Consider the following 10,974-nt stretch of genomic DNA (forward strand, 5'->3'; position numbering starts at 1 on the left):
TGGCACAGCCCGGCACAGTTGGGGTTGAGGGGGCACAGCACAGGGCACAGTAACCTGTGGGTCGGAGCCGCCCGAGCTGGGGGCGGGAGGGAAGGCAGCAGGCTGGGCCCCCAGGCCTGCCAGCTCATCCATCAGCTTCAGCTCCCCCTCAAGGGAGCCCTGGATCAGCAGGGACATGGTGTCAAACAGCTGTCTGTCCTGGGAGGACCAGCCCGTGAAGGGAGCCAGAGTGATGGGAGCAGGGGTCAGAGGGGCAGTGATGGGGAGTGTCATGGCAGGGGATTGATGAGAGAGAAAGAGACACACACAGCGCACCACACCCACAACCACATCCACACACAGATAGACAGGGAGGAAGGGTGAGGAAGAGAGATGTGGAGGGAAGGAGAGATGGGAGACCGGAAATGAGAGGAACCCACAGTTAGAGTGATGGAAAGAGAAGTCAAAGGATTGAAGGATGAAAGGGAGTCAAGGAGAGAGGTTTGGCAACAGGGCAAGGGGAAAGAAGAAACAGGAAGGAAACAGAAAACTTAGCCTTGAGCCTAACAGCCTGGAAGGGGAGGCCAGGCCAGGCTGCAGGAGCAGACGGAAGAGCCAGCACTTTTCTTGGCTGGCTTGGTGGTGACAAGGCGGCCCAGTGAGTGACAGTGTGGCAGCCTTCTCTGGGAGGAGCGGGGACTGCTGTCTCTTCCGCATCCAGGATGAGACCCAAGGTCACTGGCCACCCACTGGGCTCCTGTGTCCCATCAGATGTAGCTTCCAGCCACCCCCTCCCCATCCTTGTTCCTGGCACCGCCCCTGGCAGGGGAGGGAATGCACTCACCGTAGGGTGCTCGAGGGAGAACCTTGACGATGCCCGGGGGTGGGCTGCAGGGTTCGGGGCCCCAGGCTTGGGGCTGTCCAGGCTGTCGGGACCCTCGACCCCAGGCCAGAGGAAGGGGCTGCCCAGCGGTGAGTGGGGCTGCGGGCTGAGTGTCTTCATCTCCAGCTCCAGCTCCGCCTCCAGCTCGGCCTCCTCCTTGGCCTCCTTGTTGCTTTCCTCCAGGTGCTTCATGAGCACAGCGATGACCACGTTGACCAGTACAAACTGGGCTGTCAGCACGAAGGACACGAAGTAGATGGGGGAGATGACAGTGTTGTAGCAAGTGGACTCCTGGTCACAGTCCCGGAGGGTGTCCTGGGGGAGGCGGGGCACATGGGTCAGGCTGGGGAGGACAGATGGAGGAGCTCAACGGGGCAATCGGATCACTGGTGCCACAGGGCGTGGAGGGAGGAAGAGAGGAGGAGAAGGGCGCTCTGGTGTCCGGGGGAGCAGAGCTGGACACAGTGTTGAGGAACTCATGAGTCAGAGCAAGTCCCAGGGACAGGGGAGCTCCAGAGAGTTCCGGGATCGGGGGAGAGGGTCACAGGCTTTTACTCATTATCCCAAGAGATCTTGGCTCAAGAAGTGGGGCTGCCTCCCTGAGGCTCGTGCCAGCCTGGGAGAGACTCCCTGGAGGGGTCGGTCACCTTCATAATGCCATTCCAGTTGTCACCAGTGGAGACTCGGAAGAGGGTCAGGAAGGCCATGCCGAAGTTCCGAAAGGTGGCATGGCGGCCCAGGCCCTCACAGGGGTGCGTCTCGTCACACTCTGGGGAGAGAGAAAAGGAGGGGAGGACCCCAGATTACTCCCAAAGCCCCTTGGCTCCTGGCTCTGGCTCCTCCGCCTTCCCCCACCCCAACTCACCCAGATCTCCAAAGAGCTCCACGCCCAGAGCTGCAAAGATGAAAAACAATAACATGAAGAGAAGTCCCAGGTTCCCCACCTGGAAAAGAGGAGAAGAAAGGGAAATGGTGCCGGTGGATCTCCCAATCAGCTGAGTGGAGCCCTGGGCCCCCCTTCTCCTCCCTGTCTTCGGCCCACCCCTCTAGAGAGCACCTTCCGCACCCTGGGCAGGCCCACCCCCACCTTCCAGCTACCTGGGGCAGGGCCTGCATCACTGTGTCCAGCAGTGCCCGCATGCCCACAGCCATCTTCAGTAGCTTCAGCACTGCAGAACAGGACAGAGTCATCAGCTGGCTCCTCTGAGGCCCAGCCACATGGGAGCCAGTGCTGGGGCTGGTGAGACGGGCACTGTGGCCCCACCAGGCTGCCATGGCTCCACCCTCACCCCAGCCCCTGGCATTCCCTTCAACAGAGGCTGAGGGAGAGATGAGTGAGAATTCACAGCTGCCCAGTCCCTGACTAGCTACAGAGCTGACCGCTGCTGTCACCAATCCCCTGGGCTGGTTGCCCCAAGAGGACAGTGTGGCTGGCACTGACCTCGGGCAATGCGCAGTACCCTCATTATGCGGATGATGGTGGGGTTGATGGGGAGCGAAGCGTTGACCTCGATCTCCTCCAGCGTGATGCCCATGATGGACAGCAGCACAATGGCCAGGTCCAGCTGGTTCCACCTGCAAAGCCCAGGACACAGCACGCTGAGTGTCACTGCAGCCGAGGGGCACTTGTGATACTATGAGGGCTGGAGGAGAGAAGAGGCGTGACTCATCTGAAGTTGCACAGCTGGTTACCAGCAGAGCTTGGCCTAGGGCTTCAGATCATGGGCCGCTGCTTCTCACCTTGATTCACTGGCCTTTTTCACTTAGCACTTACACGGAGTTAACTCCACCACCCGTGCGCCTGTGTGTCATACTGTGATTGCTGTGACATTGGATGCTATACTACCAGTATTTCAAACACCACCTGGGTCATCATCCACTGTGGACAGTGTCAGCCGAGCTTCCAGACTTACACAGACTGGGGAGAATGGCCTCGCCATCTGTTTCTGGTAATCGGCCAGTGAAAAGCTACAAACCACAACGGAACACCGTCTGCCTTGCTTGCTGCATACACATCTTCAGGAGGAATCAGTCTCCAAAGGAGAACATGACACTTGCGGAGATCAAGGACCATCAAAGAGGCAGGAGACAGATGACACAAGAGCTGCAGCTCTGGACTCAAATATGTCCATGATTACGAAGAAGCTATAAGCTGGGCCACATTTTGTTCTGCTCCACACAAGTTCACGGCTATCTGTCTCTGCTGTCTACTATGTGCCAAATGCTGTTTCAAAGGCTTTATAAACAGGACATCTTAATCCGTATGATTCTGTATTGTGGACACTAATTTTATCTCCCATTTTACAGACATGGAAACTGAGGCACAGAGAAGTTAAGTAAATTACCCAGGGTTATCAGCTACTAAGTGGTGGAGCCAGGATTCAAAGCCACTCCCAAGTGTCCGATTCGAGGCTCTATCCTGTCTTGTCAAATTCCCTCCAACACCTCCCTTACTCCAGGCCCGGGATCCCCACCCCAACCAAAGCCCTGGGTGGCTCCTAGAGTAGAAGTAAGGTCCTCTAAGACTAGATCCAGCAGAGCTTTTCTGCAACAGACACGGCCTTCCCCTCCTCCCTCTGTTAGTTACCTGTCCTGGAAGAAGCGTCGGAAGCCAAAGGCCACAAGTTTAAAAACAGATTCCAAGACAAAGATGACGGTGAAGATGTAGTTGCAGATCTTCAAAGCTTCATCCAGGATCTGGCAGGATGGGGGCAAGATACACGGTTCCCTAAGGCGGAGGGCTGTTACCTGCCCACACCCCAATGTGCCTTTGAGGTCTGGGAGACTGGATGAGCCAAATGGGACTGAGTCTTCTAGGTCCTCATCATAAAGCCGGACCCCCTCAGGATGCAGTTGTCATGCACTGCCAAATGGGAACTGCCTCATAACTGACCCTCTAACAGGTTCTCAGAGGAGCAAAAATGTCCATCTTTCTCCCTTAGAGCAGCTAGCAGATTCGAGCTGCTTGCCTTTGGGTTGGTAGTGTGATTCCTTAGCAGTGAGCCACTAGGATCATCATTCTTATCAATGATTCAAACCTTGGGCTAACGGATCCCTCTCCTTGAACCTGCTCCTAAGAGTGGTGGGGCTGACATATGGTCTCCTCATCTGAGAGTGTTCTAGGAGGCCCTGAATGGTAGAAGGGCCCTTGTGTGCCATTGAGCCAATTCTGATTTGGGTAATCCTAAGGGACAAAGGGAGACCTGCTTCACTCGGCTTCCACGGCTGGATTCCAAGGCTGGAACCTTGACTGCCAGATCTTTTCTTCCAGAGCTTCTGGGAGGGCTCAAACCACCAACCTTTGCGATAGTAGCCAAATGCTTAACCATCATGCCACCAGTGCTCTTTCTCAGAATGGCGTTTCAAATCCCACCAGGTTTACCCATGGTAGACAGGTTTCAGCCTTAGGTTCCAGACTAAAACAGCCTGGGAAATCTATTTATAATCAGCCAAGGAAACCTATGAATCAAGGGAGCTGCCTGCCTGCCTTGTTCAGGGCACGTTACCAGGAGGGCTTAATGTCTAAATGAGAATATCTTGTTTAGTATACAAATATAAATCAGTATGTAACACATTACTAATTCATTTTCCTTCTTTATGTCACAGTTGGGGAAACTGAGGTCTGGAGAGAAGCTGAAGGAGGCTAAAAGGAGAATAAGGTGTAGGTTTGGGAGTTGGATGTTCACTAGAATATAAACACCAGAAGGGTAGGCGCCAGTCTGCCTTTTGCATCCTCAAAGGCTCAGAGGCACATAGTAAGCACTCCACAAATGTTTGCTGAGTGACTAAACCAGGCCCTCTGCCTCCTAGCTGTGTGGCTTTGGCCAAGCCACCTACCTTTCTGAGCCTCAGTGCTCTCTCTGGGAAATAAAGATGATACCCATCTCCCAAGGCGGCTGCAGGGAGTACAAGTCCCTATGTAGGGTGCCCAGAACATGCCCAGGATGTAGAAACCCTGGTTCAGAGTGTGGTGGCCTCGCCCTCAGCGTGGGTGTGTGTGGGGCATCACTCCTACCTGGGGCTGCTGGTAGTGCTCCATGGCCATGGTGACCACATTCAGCCCAATGACGCCAGTGATGAAGAGATCCAGGTAGTGGCTGGTACACAAGTGATGGACGAGGAGCCGGAAGCGGGAGTAGTCTGAGTAGTAGGGTTTGCACTGGGCTTCTGGTGGGGCCGGGAGGAGACAGGAGCAGACATCAGGTCCCCACCCCGGGCACCCCCTCCACCCACAGTCCCTCACAGCCGCCAGCCTCTAATGCCAGAGCTGAAACATTCCAGAGTCACCAGCACCCTCAGCCTCCCCAAACTACTGCCTTTTAAGGGGGACAGCCCTCTTGGCATCTCCCCGTCAAGCATCTGTTCTACTGGCTACAGTCCGGGGCTTAGAGAGGTCGAGACATGCATAGCTCCTCAACCACATTAGATACCGGGTGAGCCCCTCCTTAGGCAGCCTCCAAATTCCACCGGCCCCTCACAATGCTCTCGACTCAGTGTTCCACAGCGAGGTCAGATCAATAAAATGAAAAACAGCCGGTCTTATCAGGCTCAGAGGAAGCTCCATCAACGGCTAGGCGAAGGCCCTTGCTACTTCACCAAGCTCAGCCCCTCAAGGGGAGCAAAGATTACACAGAGCTGGGATTTGGAGATAGAACCGGAGATTGGAAATTGGACAGCTTCTTGGCTGGCTGCACTGACCCATTCACAGGGCCTGGGGGCACGAAGGGGGGGGCCTGGGCCTCCTGCTCCTCAGCTTGGGGAGAGCAGAGGGGAAGCAGCCAGGCTCTACTCGCCTCAAATGCCAGCAGGGCTACACCGGATAGACTCACCCAGTTTCTAATGAAGCAATGCCCAGCCTGTCCCTGGTATCAGGGAGGCTTCAGACCTCAGGCTGGGCAGGAAGCACTGTCTGAGATCTGTCAGAGGCGTAATATTTATCTTGTAATTAGCGGAACACTTGGTTATTAAAATCATGAGGCCAAGAGAAGAATAAATCTAGGGGCTAGGGAGATTGCTGGGAGACCCTCGTTCAGGGGTCAAGGAAGGGCCAGGTCGAGCTAAGGGTACATGAAGGGGTTGACAGGTGGGTCTCCCAGGCAGCCAGTGTGAAGCGAGAGGCTGCGGTCTTGGAGGCATGGAGCAGCCTCAGGTCCCAGACAGCTCTTCCCACCTCAGGAGGTCTAGGGCAGAAGCCAGCCAGCAAGGGCTGCAGCATCTGAGACCTGTACCAGGGGGCGGCTGGCTCAGGGGCAGCAGGAAGCTCAGGCCCCAGGCCAGCTCAGATGTAACTGTTCCTTTCCATGCAGAGGACCATTTAACAGAGAGGTAAACCGAGGCAGGGAGCAGCCCGGGGTGGGCCTGCACCAAAGACCGAAGGAAGAAGAATACCCAGGAGCTGCATGTCTGCTCCATCTGATGCCTGCTCCAGACCTGCCAGCCCACTCTCCAGCATTGGCCTTCAAACGTGGATGACCAAGAGGCAGGAAGTCCGAATGTTCCAGCAGCCCTTCAGGGTACCCGAGACCAACTTTTTTATTTCTAAGATGGGCCAGTCAACCTTGGCTTTGCTCAGGTGGCCCTCCTGACCCCACAAGGCCTGGGACAGGGACAGCAGGGGCCCACGGGTCATCCACACAGTGGAGAGTGGCCGGGCAGGCGGGCTCTCTTGCTTCCTTCCCCCAGTACCAACAAGAACCAGAGGGCGCTAGTCGCCTTTCGATGCCTCAGCAGCCGGAACTCTTTCTCTGCATTAATCTCCATAAATGCCGAGAGCACCCGATCCCATTATGCTAAAATATGAATGGAGAATTAACTAAAATGTTTGAATACAATTAGGTTAGAAAAAGCGGCTCCTTATTAGCCCCATTATTAGCTGAGACAATGCAGAGTGGAGGCTGGGAGAGGAGTGTCATCCTTCTCCCCTTCTTCACCCTGGCCTGGCTTTGCCCACAGCCCCAGGTCAAACAGAATCAACTTCCCTTCTGCTTTTCCCACCTCTAGGGGTCTGAAGGATAGAAGTTCCACTTTGTAGCCCAGAGGAAAGGGAGAGGCTGGATGATTGAGGTCACTGAGGTTGTACAAATGCCCCTTCAGCCCTGCCCCCTCTCCAGACCAGCAGGTATTGAGCCTCCCAGCAATCTTCCCTGAGAGCGAAGGTCAAGGCCAATGCCATGAGCACCTCTTCTACCAGCTCCTTTGTTTAATAGAGGGTGGGAGAAGCCCCAGGAGAGAATGACTTGCCCAGCACATTGGGGGACAGTGGCTGAGCCAGGTGCTAGCTCCCTGCTGGTCCCCTCAACCAGAAGCCTGGTAGGGTATGACACAAGGCCCAGAGGGTGCCCTCAGGTGGTCTGCCCAAAGGCTCTTGCCACGCCTTGCTGCTCCCAGACCTTGGTTCTGAGGCAAGCGCCTAGGTTCTCAGAGACCCTGGGAGGATGCTCAGGGCTCTGCTGTTCCACTGTGGTCACAGACCACAAAGAGGGGTCACTGCCTTGTTGGCCTGCCACCATCTCCCTGCCTCCTACCAGCATGAGTTGCCTTAGGCAGAGAAAATACCAGGAGGGCACCCTGAGGTTTGCCCAGGCCCCAGTGCAGGTTTGGAAAGTGATGCCACAATGAGAGCAGTGCGCGCAGGGAGTCAGTAGGGCTGACCTGGAAGCCTGAGGCTCCGGCTGAGGGTTTGCAGACAATTGGTCGGGAAGGAGATGGAAGGCAGGGGTCACTCTAGGGACAAAGGGCCCCCATGGTAGACGCCTCACTTCAGCTGCCCTGGTGAGACCCAATCTGATGGAAGGAGAGATGCCTAGGGGCTGAGGAGAGTGGGGCTGGGGCTGGAAAGCCAAGCCGTCCCTTGGGGCTGACCTACTCCCCCAGGAGCCCATCTCTACTTCTACCTGAACTGCTGTGCAGTGTGGTCTGGTCCATCCCCCTGACAATCCAATCCTCTTCCCTCTGCCTTTTCCTGGGGGGCTGGCTGTTCCCCCACCCCCCGCCAGAAGTGGCACCGGCAGGGAGATGGGGAATGTGTGTGGTGCCGAACAGCTGCAGACTAGGGGTGTGACTTGGTCCTCGCGTTCTGTTGGAGAGGCCAGAGCACCACCCGGGTGCTGCTGGAAATGTTGAAATTCGTGTCCTGTCCCATCAGCATGTCTGCGGCGGGGCCCAGGAATCTGTTTTACTACAAACTCCAAGAAAGTCTCAGGCATATGAACTTTTGAACAGCTCTGGTGTGGACCACAGAGAACTGCAAATCTAGGGGTGGGGAACAAGGGTGGTCTGAGCCCTTGTCTGGAGTCTCTGAGTCTTCTTTACCACCTGGAAAGGTAAGACTTGCTAGCACAATCAGTGTAGGTAATGCAAGTATGCAACAGAAGCATGGTGGAAAATCCTGAATTTCCAGGTAGGGGTATGTGTGTGTGTGTGTGTGAGAGAGAGAGAGAGAGAGAGAGAGAGAGAGAACGAGCTTGTGAATTGGGAGAGAAGCATTGAGTGGGTGAGCCAGGAAGAGTTTCAGGGAACATGTATTAGTTCAGCAGACACACCTCTGTGAGGAGCCTTATGCTGGGTGGGGGGGAGGTTTATGTTGTAAGATTTGGGGGATACTTCAGTCTATTAGGCAGGTAGATTCATACAAAGAGAAACACAAGGTCATTTTCACCCCACACCCTTTCCTCACTACCTAACACATCAGGAATTTACAACGAAGCGGGGCCCAGGTGCCCCAGACACACATCAGCTGAAGATTCCTGTGCCCCCAGAGACGGCCTGTCAGTGTCAAACATCTCAACTGAGTACCATGGGGACAGACAACAATCTCCTCAGGCCTCGGGGTTGACCTACTGAATGCGGCTCAGGGGAACCCCTCTCAAGGTCCCCAAGGTGCCGTAGATCAGGCAGCCTGACACACTCAGGGTGGTGTTTACGGTGGGGGATGTGAAGGGCCTTGTGGCGGCTCCCAGCCTGACGGCCCACTCTGAGAAGTCAGCCATGGGAGGAAATTAGGTTCTTCTATTTCTAAAAGCTTAAAAGAAATCATGCATTTGTATATTAAAATCCCACAGTCTAATTTAAAGGCAAAATGATGTTGTAGGGTTTCCCCCCATTGTTTAATGTGGTAACTCTCTCAGATTAGCAATTAAAGATGCCTTTGATGAGTAAAAGCAGTGGAACAAAGTCATTACCGCAGCACTCTGAAGTTCAGAGGCTATCCAATGTGGGGTCTGTGGGGGGCACTGATAAAGGGATCCTCGGGGATAAACAGGTTGGGAACCACCAAGGTGGAGGCATCAGAAGGTGTCACTGGTCCCCGCTGCCTGATCACAGACTCTCTGGGGCAGGGATGTGGAGGGGGGTGGGCGCAAGGAGACCAGGTCCAGGGGCCCAGGGAGGTCACGCAGGAACAGAAGGGCTTTTCCCGAGACTTGGCTCTCACAGACAAGGACTCAACTCACTCCCAAGTCTTTGGCTTTTTTTGGGAGAAGCATGTGGCTAAGTCAGACCTTTGATTTCCAATTCCTGCTGTTTGTAGCGATGACGTCGACATCACGATTGCTTGACTATTAATGAGTCTGTTCAATTATTCATCGTTACATTCCTAAAACAAATCCATCCCTTCTCTGCTCCTCTCATCTTGCTCCCTTGGATCAAAGTCTCTCCTTCAGACAAAAGGAGACCAGCGAGATTTGCAGCTCTAATAATCGAACGGTGTGATCCGAGGAGGAGAAGAAGGAGGAGGAGGAGGAGGAGCGGGCCAGGGCAGTGGGGGAGTGGGCTGAGGGACTCAGCCCAAGTGCCTTTGCAGAGAACATGGGGCCACAAAAGTACTGGAGGGAGGGGCATGCTGGAAGGCCCTCGCCTCCTGTCCAGTTTAGGAAAGGCCTGTGGGATGACACAGGACCCAGACTCCCAGCTCCTGCCCTCGGGGGGCTGCCCCGGGGACCCTCATCCCTCACCCCCAGAGGATAGAATCTATGAGCCTTGGAGAGGGAGGAAAAAAACCATGTTCCGCGCACATGAGGTGAGCCTGGGGGACAGGCAGGGCCTGGTCGCCCCCAGGCCACACCCAGGACCCCACAACCACAGACGCAGTACCTGGCGCCACGCTGGCTGAGTTGCCGGAAGCAATTACATCGTCCAGCATTAGATCTAAAAGAACGAAACACGACATTGGTCACTGGCTGGACCAGGTGGGCAGAGCAGGGCCCCCTCAGTGGCTTGTTCCCTCTCAGCTCCAACCCTCAGCTCCAACCCTTATTCTGCCCAGTGACATGGAGTGCTCCGCACATAGGTGGCTGTTTGGAACTTCCTGTCCCCTGAGGGACGCGATTCTGTCAGCCTGTTGGGGTCATGGGAAACAGTGGGCAGGGTGGGTTGCTGTCCTCAGAACAGCTGTCTACTCCTCCGTAGTCTGTGGCCTCAGCAGCCCCTGAATCAGCTGCAGACCCTAGAAAGGTAACCAGCCAGCCAGGCAGGTCTCCTGCCAAGAGTCCCATCTGTGGTGTCCTGCTGAGCCCACAGGCTGCAAGGACTGGCGTTGTGGACGGAAACGGGATGGAGAGAGATCTATGGGGAAAGTGTGCCCATCTAGTTTCATAGAACCCTGGGGAGAGCTGAGATGGACCCCAATCCCACAGCTGAGCAGGAGACTGAGGGGCAGGATTGCTACGGCTGTGGGACAGAGAGTAGCCCTGCTCGCCACTGCCCGAGGCCAGTGTCTGCTCGTCATCCTCCTCCAAAAGCCCTGTTCCACACAGGAGATGCTGGTGGGTGCCACCTCCCACCCTTGTCCCCACCACCACACTTACTCCCTTCACTCCAAATACCTCTCAAATGGCAGCAGGAGCTGGAGCCAAAGGACAGCGGAGAGAGAGGGTGTTGCATCCCCTAGCTCATGAGGTGGTCCTCCTCACAGGCCACCAAACCCGAGGGAAAACGCAGAACTCTGCACACACCTCATCCATACCACCCTCGTCCACATACACCTCGTCCATGTGTGCCTCCTCATCCATACCACCCTCGTCCACACACACCTCATCCATGTGTGCCTCCTCATCCATACCACCCTCGTCCACGTGCACCTCCTCATCCATACCACCCTCGTCCACACACACCTC

General features: G+C 55.5%; 1 protein-coding gene across 1 annotated transcript in view; it reads right to left on the reverse strand.

The window, feature by feature from the left end:
• Positions 1 to 1,556: 1,556 nt before the first annotated feature.
• Positions 1,557 to 10,974, reverse strand: part of CACNA1G (calcium channel, voltage-dependent, T type, alpha 1G subunit) — a 65,299-nt gene continuing 55,881 nt past the window's right edge. Inside the window, exons 26-32 of the mRNA XM_006889287.1 lie at positions 9,953 to 10,006; positions 4,878 to 5,029; positions 3,450 to 3,559; positions 2,304 to 2,437; positions 1,961 to 2,031; positions 1,728 to 1,757; positions 1,557 to 1,631 (exon numbers count right to left, since the gene is read on the reverse strand). Coding sequence (XP_006889349.1) covers positions 1,557 to 1,631; positions 1,728 to 1,757; positions 1,961 to 2,031; positions 2,304 to 2,437; positions 3,450 to 3,559; positions 4,878 to 5,029; positions 9,953 to 10,006 — 626 coding nt within the window. The remainder of the gene's footprint in view (positions 1,632 to 1,727; positions 1,758 to 1,960; positions 2,032 to 2,303; positions 2,438 to 3,449; positions 3,560 to 4,877; positions 5,030 to 9,952; positions 10,007 to 10,974) is intronic.

This window comes from Elephantulus edwardii, unplaced genomic scaffold, assembly GCF_000299155.1.
Source record: "Elephantulus edwardii isolate Elephantulus edwardi_28Jun2011 unplaced genomic scaffold, EleEdw1.0 scaffold00077, whole genome shotgun sequence".
Classification (NCBI taxonomy): Eukaryota; Metazoa; Chordata; class Mammalia; order Macroscelidea; family Macroscelididae; genus Elephantulus; species Elephantulus edwardii.